At 51.4% G+C, this 21,325-nt stretch overlaps 1 protein-coding gene across 5 annotated transcripts; it reads left to right on the forward strand.

Moving 5' to 3' along the window:
• Positions 1–853: 853 nt before the first annotated feature.
• Positions 854–21,110, forward strand: BMF (Bcl2 modifying factor). 5 transcript variants are annotated; one of them, XM_063091651.1, is made up of 6 exons: positions 854–977; positions 1,394–1,492; positions 3,673–3,969; positions 5,467–5,627; positions 16,992–17,089; positions 18,241–21,110. In XM_063091651.1, exons 1-6 carry the CDS (start codon positions 854–856, stop codon positions 18,344–18,346), a joined length of 885 nt encoding a protein of 294 aa, XP_062947721.1. In that variant the 3' UTR covers positions 18,347–21,110. The 5 variants fall into 5 exon arrangements, with proteins under 5 accessions (XP_062947721.1, XP_062947722.1, XP_062947723.1 ...); XM_063091652.1 differs by having other exon boundaries at positions 5,467–5,564; XM_063091656.1 differs by having other exon boundaries at positions 858–977; positions 1,365–1,492.
• The last annotated feature ends 215 nt before the right edge of the window (positions 21,111–21,325 follow it).

The following is a 21,325-nucleotide window of genomic DNA, read 5'->3' on the forward strand; positions in this document are numbered from 1 at the left end:
AGTAGATTGTAAGCTCCCTGAGGGCAGGCACCAGGGTTTTTCACACTTAGCTTAGTACCTGGCACAAAGCAGATGCTCAGTAAATGTTTATGAAGTAGCCCATAGACTTCCTTGCCGATCGTGCATGATCTGGAGACATGTTGCCCTCCTGGCAGCACCAGCACGGTCTCTAGATGCTGCCATGAACAGGATGTGTGTCAGCTGCCTAAGCAGCCCCTGCACTGTTGATCTCTCTTCTCCTCAGCCAGATGCTTACTTTGTCAGTGTCTACACCCAGTCAAGAAAAGGACATGAGGGCTCCTTGGGATGTGTTTTATCCGAATGTCACTCACTAACAGCGTCAGACACACGCGTCCTCATGCTTCCTACAGCTTTAGTTCTGGAGTTTTCTTCTGACCAGCCCGGCAGGCGGGAGGGCACTTTGCCACCAGGCCGGGGTCCACTGGCACCCGCACCTTGCGCTCGTCCGGCGGCGGCCGCGTCTGATAGCTCCCCTTCTCCTCTTCCCCTCCCTTCCTGCATGCACCGCAATTATTCAGCCCATTCCCGAGAAAGAGAAGACAAAAGTCACTTTGGCTCCCCCACCGCCCTCACTTAATAGAGAACTCAGGAACCGTCTGGCACTTCCGGAGCCTGTGTTAAGAACGCAATCCGCGCTGGCGACAGCGCTCCTATTGCGCTTCTGGCGGGGGTCGGAATTTTGCTCGGCCCCTTGCAATGTTTCCAAGGGACGGTTCGTACATTCGTGACCGTCCCTGGCAGTCGCCCAGCCCGGGACTTGTGGCTCCACTCGCCATTGGCCAGTGGTAGGCGTGACGCGCCGGGAGGCGGGGACTTATCAGCTGTTTGCGGGATGCCCCGAGCGGGCGTATTTTGGAAACAATACCGCGAGGTGCGGAGTGGCCTCCTCACGCGTGGGTCACCGCCAGCTGCTGCCACCGCCCCTGCCCGCGCCTCCCGCCTCCCGCTGCAGCCCGGTGAGCACCCGGGCAGCGGCCGGGGGCCGGGCGGCGTTGGATCGCATCTCCTCGGGGAAGTGGGGAGTGGAGTCGCGCTACGCGTGGGGGCCCGGGAAGGGTTTGGGCTGCGGGCGTCTGAGGTGACCATGAAGAACTGGGGTGCTGGGATGCGCGAATGGGGTGCAGAACCCACATCTGGGTGCGCTGCTCCAAGAGGGAACTTGAGGGTAGCATTTGAGACTCCAAAGAGTTGGGTCCAGGTGGGAAGTGGAGCCTGGGGTGCACTGCTGAGCAGACCTGGGCACCCGAGAACAGCCCTGCCTCTGGGTCTGACTTTGGGTTACGGTAGGGAGTTGTGGGGTGTCCTGCCTCCCTGCGGAGTCTGAGGGCTCCTCTCCTTAACAGCTGGGCTTTTTTCCTCCTTCCCAAACGAGTCTGGGCGCCAAGCCCCCGAGTGCTCCTCACGCTGGACCCTGGCGCGGAGCCCTGGCATCACGACTCGGAGGCCGAGACTCTCTCCTGGAGTCACCCAGGTCTGGGGGGGCGTGTGGGGTGTGGGGGGGGGGGGGCGTGTGGGGTGTGTGGGGGGGGCGTGGGGTGTGTGTGGGGGGGCGTGGGGTGTGTGTGTTCCTAGGTTTTAGCTGCTGTCGAAGCTCAGGGTGTCTTTCTCCTAAGAGGAAGAGGAGTCTGAGTTCAGCATCCCTGTTTGAAGGAGCCCTTAGGGTCTGGGATGGCTCCAGCAGGCTTTAATTCCCCTTGCTAGGAATAAAGCATTCCCTGGCAGTGTTCTCAGGAAGTGCCTTCTCCAACCAGTCTGGACATCACCACTTCAGTTTAGGGGAAAAGGGGGGAAAAGGGAGGAAAAGGTCTCTTCACCCTTTCCCAGTTTACACTTGACCTTGCTCAGCACCCCTCTGGAGGCTCCCACCGACCAGAGAGCCACCTGCAGTTCCTGTGGAGGGCGGGAGGGGTCCTCGGGCCTTGCAGAGCCACACCCTCTGGCTGCACTTCCCCCACCGTCCAGTCCAGGCAAGAGTTGAACTTTGGGGCTTTTGGGGGGAGGGGGGAGGTGATAGGCTTAAAAGGAAAAACCAAGACAATGACTCCTGCTTGTGATTGGCTTTGGAGAGCCCCTTGTTAAGTTGGGATTGCCAGCCTGCAGAGAGGAGGTTGAAGAGCAGAATGGGAGCCCCTGCCAGGTGACTGGCAAAACAGCACTTGGTCTTTTCATCAGGAAACTTCGCTTCCTGTTGCTGATAAGTTGGAGCCCCCTCCCCCCTTGCTTTGGGAAACACTATTAAAGAACACCATGTGTCTGCTTTGCCATCCTATCAGGCATTTCCTCAGTCTTGGGGAATAGGACAGAGGCAGGATCATAGGTAGCTCAGGGACTGGATGGGGTGATTAGAGGGCTGAAGCCAGGACCTCAGAGCTTGCAACTGGGAAAGGCAGGATTTCTGAATTTAATTGAGATTCCTTTCAAGTACTTCAACCCACACACCATTTGGCTTGTCCTTCAAAGGCAAGAGACTGGGGACAACTCCGGGGAATCTCTAATTGAATCTGACAAGAACGAACTTTGTCTCTCTGTATCTTTAACCATTCATGCTTCTGGATGCTCTCTGGGCTTTAAGGGCTTCCTAGTGTGTCTGTAGGGGGCAGGGTTGGAAGCTCACAATGCTGGGTGCCTCCAAGCTCAAACTTCCAAGAGCCATCAGATGGAGCAAGAGGAACTTCTTTATCACTGATAAACTCATAACAACCTGAATAGTACAGGCAGTGAGTGAAGTCACAGAGAGATGGCTGAATTTCACTTCCTTCTGTGAGGCAGCCTGCACCAATCTCAGGTTCAGCGCTGGCAGGAATGGTATACTGGCTGTAGGGACAAGTTGTGGAGACTACTGAGTAGACTGTGCTGGGGAAGGCTGGACACTTTGCCAGTGGCTGGACCTACCCTCTGAACCAACCTGTGGGGGCAGACAGCTTTACTCTGCTCAAGGAGAGCTGCTGAATGAGCAGCTGCAATGACTAATTTGGGTCTTTGTCCCTTATCCCAGGACACTGTCTTACCACACTGCATAGCCTGTTGTGTTGTGCAAGCAGGGGGTGGAGACTAGAGTACATGGGCAGGAGGGCGGGGCTTAGCCAGTTTGGAGGGAACCTGGCTGCCCTAGGATTGCTGGCTTTTATTTTTATTGCTGAGTCTGGAGCTCATCTCAGACTGAGATGAGAGCTTGGAGGTTACTCCTTAGAGTGGTGATCATGTGTGTGATTTGTTTGTTATAAGCACTGTGTACAGCCAGTCACAGCACTCTTTTGCCCTCCCACAGCCACTTCTAGAGGCTAGTCTTGTTTATATTTTCCCAGGTACCCTGCATGCTTTTGTAGCAGCTGATCCTACCCCCACTATTCCTCACAACCGTCAGAGTCAAACATCGTGACCAGTTTAGGTCAAAAGAAGAGTTCCAGGGAGGCTGGCTCTGGGTGGGCCCAGGGAAGAGGTGTGGAGAGTCCCTGAACATTGAGGCAGTCCACGTTTGGGGGGGGGGGGTCACCTTTGGCAGTGCATTTTTTTTTACCAGGGTTGTATGTCATCAGTATCTGGCCCAGCTCCCTCAAATAAGAAGGGGGAGCAGGAAGACAGGAGAGGAAGTCCTTCCAGGTGTGCCTTGGGTGGGGCAGCATCCCAGATGCCTGCGTTGCTCCCTCACAGGGGAGATGGAGCCACCTCATTGTGTGGAGGAGCTGGAGGATGATGTGTTCCAACCAGAGGATGGGGAGCCAGGGACGCAGCCCGGGAGCTTGCTCTCTGCTGACCTGCTTGCCCAGAGTCAGCTGGACTGCCCCCTTAGCCGGCTTCAGCTCTTCCCTCTCACTCACTGCTGTGGCCCTGGGATTCGACCCACCAGCCAGGAAGACAAAGCTACCCAGACCCTCAGCCCAGCCTCCCCGAGCCAGGGTGTCATGCTGCCTTGTGGGGTGATTGAGGAACCCCAGCGACTCTTTTATGGTGAGTGCTCTTAGCTTCAGGACTCTTACTATAGAAATTGGGGGAAAAGAGGGTACTTTCCCTCCCCAAACCTGCCCTTTGCTATTTCCTTCCCCAAATTGAGCAGCAGGGGCTATTAATTCCTCCACTTTCAATCTTCTGCCTTTCTGCCTATTATTACTCCTCACCTGCTCTCCTCAGGCCCCCAAAAGGGCAAATTGTTTTGCGTTTCTTTCTACTCTTTTGTTCTTTCCTGGAAGGACCCTTGGGTTTATGGTATCTCCTTTTACAAGCTGTGCCCCTTGAGTGGCCCAGCCTTTTGTGTCCTGGTAGTAATTTGCCTTCCATAAAGTGGCTCGTGTTGCCCTAGAAAAGGTTGGGGGATCTGTGACTCACTGTTGACACTGAAGGGAAAAACCCAGCTGGTTCTGGGAGGGAAGTTTCCTGAAGGCAGAAGGTGGTCCTCAAATTGTCACATGGGACTTTCTGTGCTTGGAAGGGGAACTGGAGAAAGAAGATGGGCCTGCCTGGGCTTGATGCCAGCAGAGGGGCTCTTTCCAATGCTATATCAAACAAGACCCCTTCATTTGTGGGCTTCAATGGCTTGTTTTATGAGAAACATGCCCTCCTTTGGTAAAAGGGCAGGCTCACACAGTCTGTTTTCTCCTTGTAGCTTATGGAGGGAGGGTAAAGGTTTGGAGGCAGTCCTGCTGTGTCTGATGGAGCAGATTGAGGAGCTGTCTCAGTTATTCCCAGAGGGAACTGCCCATAGGGCAGTTCTGGCAGAGCAACTCTGGCGGGAGCCTGAGAAGTTGGATAAGGCCGGCAGGCAGGGAAAAGGGAAAGGACGGAGGAGACGGGCAGGCTGGCGCCCCTAGCGGCAGCTCTAATGCCAGCACTCGGTAAGTGTGGAGCTCGGGTCTAGCGGTCTTGCCCGGGCTGCCTCCAGAGAGTCTGTTCTGTGGGTCCCAGGAGTTTTCCCTCCCTAATTTTTGTGCTGCTGCCCAGAGCTTCAGGAGCTGAGACCAGACTTCCTCTACTGCACAATAAAAGTGAAGACAATTTTTGGTTTTCTTTTAATGTGTTCCTTGCTTTGCTCATCCCAGGACCTGTGGAGAGCTGCCTCCAGTGCTTTTCCAGAGAAGAGCTTCAACCTGCTACTACATGAATAATAGATTATGGTCAAGTGTAGCTTGATAAATAAGGATGGAAGGTTGGCATGTTCCCCCCTACACACTACCACCCTGCCCTTTGCCATGGCACTGACGGTGAATGGAGAACTGAAGGGAAGGCTGGGGCCATTACCTTCTGTCCTCCCAGCATCAACTTTTATATACTTGGGCATCAGGCAAGGAGGCTGTCCAAGCCTGGCAGAATGCCCTGATAAAGGCATGCTGATTCCTCTCCCTTCCCATACTAGGGTTTACCCTCAGCCCAAGTCTGGGCCAGGAGTGGCAGGCATGGGGAGGATGGGGCAGTTGTGGAGAATGCTGAGATGTGGGTCCTCTGTCTTTGCAGGCAGTGCTGGCTACCGGCTTCCTCTCGCTGCCAGTTTTCCTGCAGGCTTGCCCCTCGGGGCGCAGCCCCGTGAAGGGCAGTGGCAACATCGTGCAGAGGTACAGATTGCCCGAAAGCTTCAGTGCATTGCAGACCAGTTCCACCGGCTTCATATGCAGCAAGTAGGCATGGGGGCTGGGGGGAGGAGGGGTTGAGTCTGCCAGGCCTGAGGGGCCCGGGGCTGCCTCTGTCCTCTTGTCAGCAATTCTCTCTGCCAGGCCTCAGGGATATGGTCCCAGAGTTTTGGCCTTGGCTGTTGTGATTCCCGTGGACTGGATGGGCCCAACTGGATGAGCACTCTTGCCCTCATCTCTGAGCTCCAAGTTGGTCATCTGCCCACTGTTAGCTCACGCTCCACAAGAGTGGAGTGTCGGGAGAGGCTATGATCCCTCCCTGGGAATGGGGTGGCTTTCTGCAGGCTTGCTTGACAGTTTGTCTCTTCTCAAGGTCAGGATTGGGGGATTGTCTCCCAAAGACCAAAGGGGAAGATTTTCAGGGTGCTGCAGGGAGTCTGGGCTGTTGGGGGGTGCCTGGCTGAGATCCAGTGGGAAACGGGTAACCAGGCCAAGGGATGGGGCCTGAGTGGGGGAAAGTGGTGGAACCAGTTGAAACCTGACACTTTTCAGCTGGGGAGGCCACTCCTCACTGTCTCTGTCTGGGAAACGGGGTTGGGACTCTGGAGAGTGTACTTCAGAGAGTCTCTCCAGACCGGCGGCCGGCCAGGCGCTTGGCTGGGTGCTTGGCCGGCAGCCTGGCACCGGCCCCGCCAGGGCGGAGCATTGCGTGTCAGCCGAGCATGTGGCAGAGTCCATCAACAAAGGCGGCGGCTGGCAGGCTCGTGCTGGAGGAGCCTCCGTGCCACGGACTGGAGGCTGTCCTGTTCCGCAGCAGCCCAGCAGCCGCTGTCTGGGCGGGGCCCCTCGGCACTTAACCCTTCGTTTCTGGACTGGCTTTATAGATGGCTGCGAAGGCAGGGAGAGGAGCCCAAGGCTGGATCCATGCTAGTACAACCACTGCTGAAGCAAAGGCATGCCACCTGGAAAGAAACACATTTCTACCTCTGGGACTATGTCCCTGGTCCAGCAGGCTGTGTGTGTGTGTGTGTGTGTGTGTGTGTGTGTGTGTGTGTCTTGAAATCAAGAGAATATATAACTAAGACCCTGCTGTTATGGAGTATAAGTTAAAAGTGGGCAGATAACCAACTTGGAGCTCAGAGCAGACCCTGAGGTTAGATGGGTAACTTCAGGTGACAGGAGGAGACTTATTGGTAGTAGTAGGTTTGATTTAAGGTCAAACCATTTCCAGCACCCAGAGGAAGAGGAATTGACCTTGGGTTTCCTGAGAACAGGCCATGGGGGTTAGATATGGTTAGTGACTTTTGCCAAGGAGTTCTGAGGGAAATTGGAGACTAGACCTGGTCCTGGTAGGCTCTCCCAGTCCCTTAGTTCTCAGGAAGGGAGGGCGGCCCTATGCTTAATAAGGCAGCAGCCTGGCTGCCTCCTCTGGCCTGAGCTCCAGTCCCTATTCCCTCCTTTGATTGTTTAGTGGAAACTTGGCTTAGAGTTTCCCCTTCAGTCCATGTGTGGACTGACTCTGATTCTTGGTTTCAATCTCTTGGCCTCCTTCCTGCCCATTCACTCCACCCTGGTTGTACAGGCCTATGGCTAAGCCCAGCTCCCAGCTTCCAGTCTTGGTACTTACAGAAGATGGGAGGACACAGTGGCTTTGGGTCTCCTAGACTCTTCTAAAGGACCATCTGAAAGGCAGCTTTCTTCATTCACAAAATCTGATCTCTCTCAACAGTTCTTTCCCAGAATATTCCCCCAACCATTGGTGAGCCCCCATAGGCTTGGGAGCAGGCAGGGAGGCCTCCCTTGCCCAGCTATGCCCTGGCACAGGACTAGAACACAGTCCTGGGGGGCTTTCTTCCTGACTAAGTTCTGAACGGGATGAGTAGGCCCTTATCCCAAGGTCCAACCCTGCTCTTTTTTGATTGATATCATTTCTCCCAGTTCAGGGTTGCGTCTCTGAGAACACAGGTCAGTTCTACACAGGGTGCTGACCTCTTAGCCAGAACCATCCAGCTGGGGAGAAGGGAAACTGGAGAACTGCCTGAGAGTCTCCCCTGCCCTGTACCTCACCCACACTGGCTCCCTAATTCCCTGTGCCCCTCACTCCTGCCAGCTACCTACTTCCACCTTGCAGTGGCAGGAGGCTGGCCAGTGAGGCCTTCCTAGCTGAGAAAGAACTGGTTTTTCCATTACAAAGAGCCAGACTTTCTGTTTTCTCCTTTGGTGAATTATCTCCAGAGTCCTCTTGCTTTTAACCCCCTCTTCTCCACTAATCCTGTTCACAGATCTTCATGGGAACTATCCTGTGGGAAGGCCTAGGGGGATGGCTAAAGGCATTTGGAGCACTTGTGCTCTTCTATTAGAATTTCATTGTGAAGATTAAGTGACTATGAAACTATGAAAGTTCTGGGCATATAGTAGATGTTCTTTAATGCTGTTTCCTTCTGTGTGTGTATAATCCTGATTATCCCCCACATTCATTCTTATTGATTCACAATTCATTTTCCACACCACCTGCCAAGCTGATTCCTGAGCAGAGCTGCTTCCCCTGAACTCCCCTGAACTCTCCTCTACCTGCCCATCCAGAGAAATCAGTGTCCCTGCTGTTCAGTCATGGCCTTGGCCTTATACTTTTCTCCTCAGAGAATGATTGCCATTCCCTGTCATCGTGGGCTGAATTTAGAGAGCAGAGAGTGGCAACCCAAGAGGCAGTAAGTACCTTACAGAGGCCTGACCACCTCCTTTCCCTCCAGATCTGGGATAGTGTCCTGGGGCCAGACAATAGCCATTGGTCCATACTCCTATAGGGAGTATGAGTTCCCCCCTTTTATTCCTGGTTACAGACATCAGTTGTTCTTTTTTCTGCATCAGGGGAAACCTTCTCACTTGGAGCTGTGGAGCAGAGTGAGGGGGTATGACGATGGGGTAGGATGGCATTATGGCAAATTGAGTGTATCAACATGAACCCAGATTCACCAGGTTCTAAATTCCCTTAGATGTCAGTTTGTGCAGGATGTACACCCTCTCAGCATATTTCCCAAGGAGCTCCCTAGTTACCTAAGTGATCAGTCGAGTGTGGCTTCCCTGCACCCACAGACAAGAAACTGGAAGCAGAAAATCAGTCAGCGGGGTGCTCACTGTCGGCTCTTTGGGGAGAATAAGAGGCAGAGTTAGTGGAAGTAAAAGCCTTTCCAAACTTTGCCTTGCATCCCACCTTCCTTTGGCTGGATCGGGAGTGGAAGGTTCCCCTCTTTGCTGCTCTGTGAGCTGACAAGCTGCAGCAGGGACCCTGATGGTCTGCTGACAGTGACTTACCTTGACTTGGGCTCTACAAGGGTGGTGTTGTGGTGTTTCCATGTCCATCAGCTTCTGCATGGAAGAAGGAGGAGCAGATTCACTTCCTATCTGAGCTCACGGGCTGCCCTGGCCAGAAGGTCTGAGTCTCAATTTCTATTCATTCTCTGTGCCGTGGTCTTCTCCAACATGGGCCTGAGGAGGGGCCGTATCTGCTATCTTCTCCCCTTGGGAAAGTCGCCTGTCCCAATGATCCATGTTGAAATTCGTGGGTGTATTTCTGGGCAACATTAAGAAGCCAAGACTCATCAAAAAGTAGCTACTGTTGACTGTCAAGTGAGTAAAATACAGGAGGGTTAGAATTCTTCATTTTGGAAATGGCTTTTTCACTTGGAGCAGGGACAGCTCCATTCAGAAAAATTGGGTTTGCGAATTCCCTGTATAGGAATTAGACTTTGTAGAAAATGAAATCTGAGAAAACTTTCAGTCACTCAGTTGAAATCATCTTTAGTTGTTATATCATAGAAAGGATCTTGGACTTGCAGGCAGATATGGGTTAAAATCCCAACTTTGCCACTTACCAGTTTTGTGTTCATCGGCAAATCATTTAACCTCTCCAAGAATCAGTTTCTAATACTTGCCTTGCAGAGTTGATGTGAAAGGCCTTTGGGAATTGCAATACAAATAACTATTAATGTATGGACAGTTGGATGCTTTTGGAAGTGTGTCAAAAGATGACTTTAGGATTTCTCTTGGATCTGGCTTTACAGTTCTTGGGGAGCTCTTTTGGAAGTTGTACCCAAGTTGGTGTTCGCATAGTTTATTAACTAGCAGCTTCTCTGCACAGCAGCCTGGATCTTTTCTTGTTCAGGGAGCCTCTGACTGCTTCCTGACACTTTGGGATGCTTTCCTTGGTCAGTGGTTTTCTGGAGCTCAGACTGTGGCTATTAAGGTTGCTCAGGCTCTAGATGGGGCAACCCTGGACAGGAGCCCCAGAGATTTGCCATAGAGTGTGAAGGGTCCCTAGGGAGCCAGCCTCTGTCCCAGGAGTGGGCGGTCCACCTAGGACACTGCCAGGGAAGAGCGAGGCTGGGGGAGGGGCTGTGGAGTGTGGTGTGCGTGAGAGCCAGGGCTGGGGCTGGGGGCCCTGTGTTTGCTCTGTGGCTGGCTCTGTTTATATCGCTCGCTATATTTAGCTTCTGAGTCATCAGCGTGGCAGGCTAGAGGCCGAGTTCCCCACACACTCTGCACCTGACTACTCTCTCTTCCAGGAGAAGGGCCTTGTAGTTTTGGACAGTTCTTTCCCTCCCCACCATAGCAGGTGGGGGTGGGGAGGGAGGATGGGAGTTGGCTTTTCTTTTTTGGGGGGAAGTAGTGATGGAAGGAGAAAGTTGGGTGAGGCACAAAGAAAGAAAGATAAAGAAAAATGTCTGGTTTGCCTTTGATCCACATCTGGCAGCCAAGAGGGCACGTTTCTTGACTAGAACAATCAGCCTGTTTATTGAAGGAAAGGTTCCAGCCTTCTTCCTTGACCAGTTTGTCTTGTCCTGTCCAGGAAACTGGCCTCAGATGGGACAAAAACAGCCAGCTGCAAAGGCCCCAAGTTGAGAGTCAGAGCCCAAGTTGGGGTTGCTTTTCCACAGCTATATAGATGTCTCAGTAGTTCCTCCCTTCAGGCTGTGGAGGTGCAGAACAAGGGTCTGGGGGCATGGGTGGTGCATGCAGTACAGCCCTGTCCCCCACCCCCACCTCTCAGCCCCTAGTGGCTGGAGCCAGTGTCCTCTAGTTGTGTTAGAAGAAGCCCGGCATCTTTGACTGAGGACTGGATGGCCCCAGGCTCCCCTTTCTTCCTTGGAGAAGCTATTGGCAGTTGGCGTTGCCGTGATGGCATCAACATCCTGTTAGCCCTGCTGGCTGGGCTGGGGAAGCTCTTGGTAAGGAGGTTTTTTTCCTTTTCTGTTTTAGTGTGTTACCTGGGAGTCTGGGTCAGAAGCAGTCTGGCGCAGTGGGCCCACAGGGCCCAAGGGGCTACCCCCTAGGTTTCAGAATCCCTGGTTCAGCTTGGCAGCCTACAGTTCTGAGCCCAGTTGCCTCTGGCTGCTGTGGCCAGTGTCAGAGTGGAAAGTCAGGCATCTCCCCGGGACTTCCTGTGTGTGCTGGGAAGATGGTGCTCTGGGGCAGGACCTGTGAGCAGAGTGTGTGGAGGGGAGGGCTCAAGGTCGTGAGGCGGTCCCAGGCTTTCCTTGTGCTCACCAGGGAAGAGCAAGCCTGCTCAGTGCTGCCACCAGGCCCTGTGCTTTATGTCTGTTTTTCTTACTTAATCACCACAGCACTCTTGTACCTCTAGTCCCCACTTTCCCTGTTGTATAGGAAACCAAGGCTCAGAGAAGTGAGGTCGCATGCCCAAGTTATACCGTAATTGGCTGAGCTTGGACGCATACAAATTTGACTGATTCCAAAACCATGGTCTGCTTGCCCCTCAGCAAGCGCATTCCAGAAAACAAGAGTACAGTGGAGCTCTCACAGGTTGCCCCGACCTGGTTCTGCCTCATGTAATACTTAGTTCTGTGTTCCTGCTTTTCTCCCCATTATTTTGTAAAATAATTGAGAACAAGGTTTATATCTCGGTCATCTTTCTGTGCCTCATAACTCTTTGCTCAGTTGGGTGTTTGATAAAAGCTTGCTAAATTGAACAAAAACATCTTTCCAACTTTTTTTGAGTGGAATTTTCCTAAAGTCTCTCTTATCTCATTGTTCCTGTTCTCATCGGCAAGGCTCTTTCCTTCAGCCTTGGCCTGGGGCGTGTAGAGGATGACAGGGGAAAGGGAAGAGGCAGGAGAACTTCAGTGGATGGCGATCACCCTGCGGAGTACATGAGGGAGTCTTCAAAAAGTTCATAGAAAGATTCGTTATATCTTTTAATTCTATTTTTCCACAAACTTTTTGAAGTACCCTGGTATACAATTCTGCATTTTAAAGAAATGGAGCATGGTTTCAGAACATGGTCTGAAGTTATCATTTTAGACCAGTTCTGGCTTTATTTCTGTTTGATCTCCAGTTAGCTCTGCCTCTGAGAGGTTATTTTTTCTGGTCCACAGTATCCTTACTAAATAGTTCATGATCTGGAAACAGTGTCTTTAAACATACTAGAAGAGCAGTCCAGTGATGACTTGCTTTGAAAAGCTAGTACTATTTTCATAATGTGAATAAATGCACTGTAATGTTTTGGCAAAAGAATATAGTTTTGGAGTCAGAAGTCAATGGTTTGAATAACCTCCCTCCCAGCTAATTTGCTTGGGACGACTTTTCTGAGTCTTTGCTTCCCTATGTATAAAATGGGATTCATAATACCTGCCCTTCCTGTGTCCCAGATCTTTGTGAGGATCAGGTGAGAAGACAGTAAAGCACTCTGTTCTGGTCTGAGATACTATAAATTGCTGTCTGATAAATTTGCATTTTGTGTTGTAGGTTCTTTCAAAGCCACAGACAGTGTAGCTGCGCTTCTTCCTCCCATTCTTTGGGTTATTTAGCTCTTGCTGGAGCATCTGGAATGCTAGTGACACACAAAGGGTGTGAATTGGATCCGAAGAGGGAAAGGCAGAGGGAGACTCTTATCCAGGGAGGGCAGGAAACACGCTTTGTGCAGAAGCAGTGTGGGACAAAACTGAGTTTGATTTGTGTAATCCAACCTTGTTAGACACCACAGCCAGCTTTTTTTTTAAAAAAGCCTTTTACTAGTTGGGCCTCTCCCCAGGCGAGAGGCTGATACTATCGCACCAAGTACATCTTTAGACCTGGCCAGACATCAGTCGTTCCTGGCCTCAGACAAGTTGGTTATCTTGCAGGGCTGACTCTTCTGTAGTCAGTCCAGCGTGCACTTGTGGAATACCTACTGTATACCCTCTGTGTTCCCCGTTACAGGACGAGTGACTATACGTTCAGTCATAGAGCCTTGTACTCATTGGGGGTTTAAACACTTGTGAACTGACTGCCTTCATCCCCTGACCACAGCAAGAAAGTGAGACTGAACCAAAGAAGACCCAGAGGTCTCTGAGGCCTGCTTGTGCCCTCTTAACTGAAAAGAACACTTTGATCCGCCATGTTAGGTCTCCTTCCTTTGGGCGTTCACCTCTAGTCTTTCCCGTGCCTTTGTCCTACCCTCTAGGCTTGAATTTGAGGGCTCTGGGGTAAGCTTTCCATCCCCTGTACCGCAGCCCCCAACCCCTGGGGCACCCGACTGCATTCTGGGAACCTGCATTCTGTGCAGCATGTTTGAGCCAAGGCTGGGCGAGCCAGGCCTTGCTCCAGGGTTTGCCCTCTGTGCTCTCAGATGATGTGCGGGGCACTCTCCCAGGTGCCTGGGAGGCAGAGGCCAAGTGTACTCTTTCCTGGTTTCCCTTCCTTCTCCCCCTCTCCTCTACACCCTCTTCTGGAAGGACCCATGTTCTCTGGTGTTTTGGTGTCTTTGTGTTCTTCATCCTGTTCGGCAAATGCTGATTTCCTTCCTCCTTACTGTTTCTCTCACTGGCCTCCCTTCAAGTCCTTTTTCTTTCCTTTCTAGTCAGGCCCTTTTGTTTAACTTTTAGAAGATATTTTATTTATTGTTCCTCATAATCAGGGCATTCTTTGATTCTCTTGGTGTGAGGCAGCTTGGTTTCCTTTTGGAAAAAGGCCTTCTGGGGGGCTGTCTCGTGGCAGAAGGTTGAGTAGAATATATGTGGCATCTGCTTGTGCCCAGAGTGGGCTGATGGGTCTGTGGGTGGGTTCCTAGCCCTGCTCTTGCTGGTCTCTGGGCCCACCCAGGCCCTATAGCAGGTTGACAGGACCCAGTCATTGGAGCTCAGAAGTTTGATTCTGAAGGTAATTGCGGATTACAAAACTGGGGTTGGAAAGTACCCCAGTGGTTTCCAACAGCCTATCTGTGGACTAGCTGCCGCAGAACCACCTGGGCAGGATTTACCTATGGCTTGGCCACTGGGGCAAGGTATTTGATGGGAAGAGATGGAAAGGGACATAAGAAAACACCAAATCATGAAGGGTTTTTTTCTAGGCTGTAGGATCATGAGTGATTTTGCCTTCTTCTCTGTAATTTGTTATATTTTCCAATTAACATGTATTGCTTTTATGAGTAAAATATGTAATAAATGATTTCTGATTTTAAAAATGTCAATATATAAATTCCTAGGCCCCTTCCCTGGAGATTCTGACCCAGGTGGTCTGGTGGGGTCTGGGTACTCTGTATTTACAATAGTACCTCCGCTGGTTTTGTGACACCATTGGGTCTGAAAACCACTGAGCTAATATTACACCTGCATTTTCCTTATAAGTCAAGTGAGGACTCACAAACAGGTTGGTGGAAGATCCCAACATAAAGCCAGGTCTTCTGATTCCTGGTCCAGGGATCATCCACCACCCATAAAACCCTCCCTGCAAATTTATGACCCCTAAGGACTGTCACAGGCAGAGGCATGGAATCTGGATGCTTCCCTTGAACGCTGGTTCCTGCACCTGGGCCTGCTTGTGTCCTTCAGCAAGACCTCAGCCTTTCTGTCTGACAGCACTTTCTGGCCAACAGCTTCTTCTGGGTCCCCCAACACGGGGGTGAGGGTGCTTGCTGTCTCTTGCCTCATCACCAGAGACCTCATGGCCCAGAAAGTTACCCAGGCGGCAGATGGCCTCCATTAATAGAATTTGGGAGAAATTTGAGACACACAGAGATGGGATTGGTCCAGGCCCTGATTCATCATGATCTCCCTTCCTTGGCCATTGACATGTTTGAAGATGATTTAGTGAAGGGGAGCATAGGGAGTCTGCTTTGGTATAAAGAGAGATGGATGGTGGTACTTGGAGCATAGTGATAGTGGGTAGGGATGTTGCTGTAGGACCAAATGGTCTGGGTTCAATGCAGTCCCTACTGCTTAGTAGCTATGTGGTAGCTAAGTTTCCTAACTCTTTCAGTTATCTTAATGGGCATGATAATATACACCTACTTCACAGGGCTATTGAGAGGACCAAAGGAGTACAATGTGCATACAACAGTGCTTCTCATGCTATAACATTCCTCAAAATCACCCGGGGAGTCTTATTAAAAATGCACATACTGATTCAGTGGGTCTGCATTTCTAGTAAGCCCTCAGCTTCTGCTGCAGCTGCTGGTCCATGGACCACACTTTGAGAAGTACGGATGCGGAACACTCAGAACAGAGCCTGGCACACACCCTCCATGTTACTACTATTGTTATGATCATGGTTGTTATTGCTGCTTGGCCTTTTCAAACAGGCACCTGTGGAGATCTGGAATGCCAGCAGACTGGCCTCTCCAGGGATCAGTCTTTTCCTGGATTCTCCTTCTGTTCCACCACATGACCTTTGCACCTGTCTTGGGCAGCAGCTGGGGAGGGGGTGTGGGAGAAGGGGGGCCCTCTGCCCAGCTGCTGTGGCCTTAAGTCTTCAGGTTTGCAGCTGAGTCCATTTTCATGCTACTTTACTCTAACTAGACTTTGTTAAGCCGGGTGTGTTTCCTCTTTTTACTCCTCTTTATTTACAAAACATGAGGAAACCATCAGTCTCCCCAGCCGCTGTCTGCCAGGCCTCTTCTATGGCACACCGGATTTCCCTTCCCCTCCTAGCAGCAACTGTACCTCCGGCTTGCTGGCTTGTCTTCCAGTCTCTTTTCTGCAGGGGAAAGAGGAATGCTCTTGCCATGGATGTGGAGCCTTCTGTGTTCACCTGGGTTGTCAGGACCCTGAGGTCAGCCTAAGTGGATGCCTCTCTTCTGTTTGTGGTCTAGGACAAGGTGAAGGGGAACCCAGTAAATCTGCATGGCTCTCTGGGGAAAGGGTAGGGAGGCTGGGGCTGGACGTACCCTTGACACTCTGGGAGTCCAAGAAACCTGGGCTCACTTTGAAGTTGTGCTACTGACTTACTCTATCCTCTTCCCATCTCACTAGTAGTTGCCTGGTGCGGGCCAGTGCTGTGTTTAAAGACAGCCTAAGGGAGGCCTCCAGCTCCCTCTCTAAAACTTGCTCACATAAACCTCACATAAACTTGCTTGCTGACTGGGCCACTGAAGTAATCCAAGTCCAGCCTGAGCCAGCCCCTTTCTGCACATTAGGTTTTTATTCCCTTGTCCACTGAGAACCCTATGGAGAGGCCCCAGCCCAGTCCTCCTGCCCTGGCAGACAAAAAGAGAACAAAGACCGCCTCTTCCAGCACCTCCCAGACCCCTGTGGGCTCCCGCTGGCCTCTGAGAAATGGTACCTGTGTGGGCCGAGCACCTACCACAATCCTAGGAAGCATTGATCCCTGAACTTTGCCCCCAGCTTCCCAGCCTGACAGTAGGACCTGGGATAACCTCCAGAGGTAGTGTGTATTCTTTGTTTTTGTTTTGTTTTCAAGTATGTTCTTGCTTAACGTTTAATTGGCTCCAGTCAGTAGGAAAGCGCTCCAAGAGGGATTATTTATGGCTTACTGTCAAGAGCAGCTATAAAAAGGGCAGCACTGGGCTGGAGATGCTGGGAAGGGAGAGAGGGCAGGCGCACAAGTGTGTGTGTGTGTGTGTGTGTGTGTGTGCGCGCGCGCGCGTGCACATGTTTGCACTGGATGAAATCAGATTTTTGCTGCCTCAGCAGTGTGGTTTAAATTGAAGATTAACCCTTTGACCTTCACAGTGTCAAATCACTTGCAGATGGAGGCCCTCCCCCTTTCCCCCTTGTTCTCTGTGTTACTTTGGAGTGGGGGGAGAGGGGGGCACTTCTTCTCTTTCTCTCTGAAGCAAGTTTGTTGTTCATGCAGCTGAGGTTTGAGGGGCTCAGGAGCCAATCTGATTAAAAGCAGCACTTGGCTAAACTCTGGAAAATCCTGCAAGCAGGAGAAAAAGTTTAATCCTCTAGTTCTCAGTGTATCTAGAGCCTGGTCTTTTCTTTTTAATGTTCAAACTGCAATTGTTTGGGGGGAACTCCACTATCTTCCCCTCATTGCCACTTCTCACCCCCGTTTATTGTACTGATAGGATTAAAGTGCTGGCCTCGGAGACATGTCGATCTGAACTTTTACTGGAAACAATAAGGATTCATCTAAAGTTGTGTTTGGGAGTTATGTTGACTTTTTTTTCCTTTTCAGCACCAGCAGAACCGAAATCGTGTGTGGTGGCAGATCCTTCTCTTCCTACACAACCTCGCTTTGAATGGAGAAGAGAACAGGAATGGGGCAGGTCCTAGGTGAGGCTGGGCTGCCCTGTTCGCATGGGGCACCAGGAACGCGGTCTGAGCAGGAAAGACTTTGGGCAGGACTGACACTGTGTCTTGTGAAGTTGTTTTTTGTTCCTGTGTTTTTATTTTTAAAATTTTTCAGTGTGTACATACAACATACCCAAGTGGGACCTTCTTTCCTTGATCAGGGCCTCTACCAGGAATGGGGGCCTTTGTCAAACACTGTTGAAGGAGAGCCCGATGCGTCTGTGATGGTGGGAACGCCCACGGCTCTGACAAGTAGATCCTTTGGTTAGCAGTTATTGAAGATGACCACTTGGTAATGTTCTCCAGAGACTGGACTATAGTTTTTCTACAAGAACTTGGTTAAAAAATAAGAGACTGGATTAGACTCCTAGTTCCACTAAACCTGTCAGCGTTCCACTGTGGATGGGGGCTGTGATCCTGACGGTCACACTGCTGTGACCCCCCAGGGCCTCAGACAGGGGATTTCCAGCTGAACATGACCATTTCACCAGGCTGGTCAGCCAGCTCCATGTCTGGGTTCTCACCGGGCCCAGCCATACCTGCCTCTAGGGCTCAGGGATTCTTGCCCAGTCCCTGTCACCTCCAATAGACCTCAGGGAGAGTTGGGATTCTCCAAGGACCCCTCAAATGTACTGCAAAATGAACCAAACATCTGGGTAGGCCTTAAATCTGACTTGGCCCCTCTTGGAGGCTCCAGGATGGGTCCTGAGGTACAGAACACTGCCACCTCTGGCTGCCTGGGACTAGCTGATCGTCAACCATAAATGAGCTGAATAGCCAGTCAACGTGCTTGTGCATTTGCCACTCTTCATTAAAAAGACTCAGCCAACAGACCACATTCCACCCCCAGCATCAGCACTGTAGGGCATAAAGGGGCAGGTTTGCAGCGGGGCTGGGACATGTGGCAGCCATCTCACTGATAAGAGTCAGCCCTAGAGGACCCTGGACCCTTTGGTTTCCTTGAAAGCAACATACCTCCTCCCCCTTATCCCCATTCCTCTTTCACACCTAGTCAGATATAGGAAGAAACCAGGACAGTGGCTTTGTCCTCTGAAAAGTGACTTTTAAAATAATAGACAATGATTAGCGTGCAGAACTGTCAAAGCTGGGTAACATTTCCTGTCTTCCATCAGCTTCCAGCTATACCAGAAGGGCACGCTCTGGAACCCAGCAGGATCACAGCTGCCTCTGAACTTCCTCCTTTCTCTCCCTGCTGCGGCACTCATGGAGAGAATTTAAAGCAGCTGGTCTGGCAGCTCTGCTAGCAGGCACAGGGAATCTGTTAACAGGACACCTAGATGTTAAATGATAATTTTTACTTATGTAAGAAAAGACAACGTTGGTGCTAAAGTTGAAGCAAGGCCCAAGGAAAAGATGGCTTCCCTTGGCAGAGAAGACCCCGGGGCTACATTGGAGCCCCAAGGAAATTGGAGGAGGAGTCCAGAGTAGATTCTCAAATCTGAACAAGCCCAAGCTCCTTGATTCTGCAGAGAGGAGGTCTTCAGTACTGCTGAAGGAGGCATTGATCTTCTGGGTGTACAGTTGGCCAGGTTGTTCACTGCACAAGGGCACCTCCAGAGGGGGCTAATGGAGACTGAAATTCAGCCTGTGTTCTGCTCACTAAGATGTGTGCCCTGGTGTTGGGCTGCATCTGCCGGGAAGGAGTGCCTTTCCTAATTTGCACAAAGGTGCCGTGTGTGCTCACAGTGGCCCTGGGGAGGACCTCAAACTGCACATAAGCCTTTGTTTTGTTCTGCTAAGATATTCTGGAGATATTACCTCTTCTTGGCCAGATTTATATTCTCAGGGTGTGTACCATGGTCTGTCTGCCAAGAAGATGAATTCCTGCTTCTAAGAAGGAGCCCAGGGAACAGGCATGAAGACTGGTTCTGGGACACACTGCCCATTGTGCAGTCCAGCCTTCCCTGTGTGTCTCCATACCATTTCATGATGTGTATAGGACATATGTTGTTTTCCTCTCTCCTGGGTGAAGGCTGTGACAGGCAGGTTGCTGGTGTATACTTGAGTGGTACACACACACACACCAAAAAACAGAATTATTTATACTGGCCACTTTTAACCCCTCTTGGCAGACTTTCTACCTGAGCTGAGTGAGAGAGAAAATGGTCTAGACCTTGGTGCTGGGGCAAAACCATCAGCCTCAGAGACCTTGCCAGGCCCAGACTGGATGCCCTGTGGCCTGTCTTGAGAACTGAGCCCAGAGTTTGACAAGGCCACCTGAACATCAAGCCTGGGAACAGGTAGAAGGGGTCTTACTGCACTGTCCCCATCTTATGCAAAACCGAGAAAGGAACTCGGTTAGGCCAGGGTGAAATGTAACCCCCCTTCTATCCTCACCCCTTAAAAAAAAAACCCAGAGGTAACTGGCAGAGTACCCCCGGGAGGGAGAGAGGTTCCTCTTGGCTGGCTGTTTTTAATTGGCCTAGTGATCTAGACTGGCCCCTTCCCCCTCCGCCTGGTGAGTTGGCCTAAACATTCCTCAAGTCCAGCCTCAGGAGATATGCCCCTCCCCTTGGGCCCCCTCCGCCTCCCATCCCCCACCTCCAGGAGCCTGGCTGTCTCTAGTGAGGGGGTGGAGAAGCAGATTTAAAGAGAGTCTGACCTGGGTCCTGACCTGTAACCAGCTGAAGCCTTATGGGGCTTTTGTGGCTTGCCAAGAGGTGGGGGTTGGGGAAGGGACCTCCCTCCTCTTTGTAGAAATTCCCTGGAGCAAGGGAAGCCTGATATTCAGGGTCAAACAGCCCTTCTAATTTAGAACCCGACTAGGGGTTTCTAGAAGGCTGAGACAAATCTGGGGAGGGAACTCCCCAGACCAGACATTTGACTCTTCCAGTGAGGTTGGAAGACTCAGTGTGGCCTCTCTACCTGGGCCTGTTTCAAAGTCTGGGCTGCTGGAGAGCTGTCCCCAGTGGCCTTCTCTTGTTCAATCCAGGTGAAAAAAGATCACCTCCCAGTGACCCCCCTCAGCCTCCAGGGGAGTGGGTCTGTGTCCAGAGCTATGTGGGAGGCTTGTCTTGAGGGCTTCTCACCTGGCTGACCTGTCTCACTGCCCCTGTGGCCCAGCTCCATCCTTGGGCAACTCCAGCATGGTGGGGAGGTGATGATTAGGGATGGTGTAGCCAGGGCTGCCTTCAGGGAAGGGAGCCGTGGAGCCATTGTGACTGTCCTGGTCAGCAAGGAGCATGCCACCCCAGTGAATGCTTATCTTCTTTTAGTGGGACTTGATGGGGAGGTGGGGTACGGAGAATGGAAAGTAGCAGAGTGAGAAGACTTCAGTGGCCATGGTGTTGCAGGGCTTCTGCACATCAGTGCAGCTGCTGGCCCAGAGAAAGCTGCAGGGTTCCTCTGGGTAGATGAGGACCCTTGGAGGCAGGCCATCCTGGTTGGATACCCTGGTAGGAAGGGGTTAACCTGTCAGCCTTGGAAGCCTCCTGGGTATACTGTGGACAGTAGGCACCCTTAGGGCTCGTGGGGACTTGGAGCCTTTAGAGAAGCGCAGAGAAAGCTGAGCTCCTTCCATAGATGCACCAGCCTCCGGTTGAAGGTGCTCAGAGCCCCATATGGGCTTCGGGGCCTGCACTGTTCCTCTGTCCGTGTAGGTGGCCAGCGCTTCTCCCTGCTCTGGGAGCATTGCCCAGCGGTCCACCCCATCCCTGCATCTACAGGGGTTGTCGGGGAGACCCAGTGAGAATGTAGCATTTTGTTCATCCCCAAGTTAGTTGCCCTGGGGTCTGGGCACTCTGCCTCTGGGAGAGAGAGACAGGGAAAGAGTGAGAGGAATGGGGATCCATCTTTTTTAAACTGTACAGAGTATTTGGCTTTATGTTCTTCACATATATCTATGTGTGTGTGTGTGTGTGTGTGTGTGTGTGTATATATATATATCTTTCCCCTCCATCAGTTGGTACAATTTTTAATAAAATCATTGAAAGCAAAACTGGTCTTTCTTTTTCAAAGCATGGTTGAAAGTGCAAACGAATCAGTTAGGGAATTAAAGACTTCTAACTTGTTTCTCACCTACCATCCTGAGTTACCCTGGAGGCTCTGGGCTTTTGTTAGGACTTCTTTCCCCTTCTCAAGGTGAGAAGAGCAATTTTGATGACATAGTAAGCAGCACAGCAAAGGTCCCATGAGATGGAAAGACATCGGCTCTGGAGCCCATCACACCTGGATTTGGATCCCAGCTGCCACCAGCTG

Source organism: Cynocephalus volans, chromosome 3 (assembly GCF_027409185.1).
Source record: "Cynocephalus volans isolate mCynVol1 chromosome 3, mCynVol1.pri, whole genome shotgun sequence".
Lineage (NCBI taxonomy): Eukaryota > Metazoa > Chordata > Mammalia > Dermoptera > Cynocephalidae > Cynocephalus > Cynocephalus volans.

Coding starts and splice junctions, on each gene's coding strand:
- BMF (XM_063091651.1), top strand. CDS start 854: ATGCCCCGAGCGGGCGTATTTTGGAAACAATACCGCGAGGTGCGGAGT. Junction 1,493..3,672: donor TCTCTCCTGGAGTCACCCAG/GTCTGGGGGGGC, acceptor GCTCCCTCACAG/GGGAGATGGAGCCACCTCAT. Junction 17,090..18,240: donor AGGAATGGGGCAGGTCCTAG/GTGAGGCTGGGC, acceptor GTCTTCCATCAG/CTTCCAGCTATACCAGAAGG.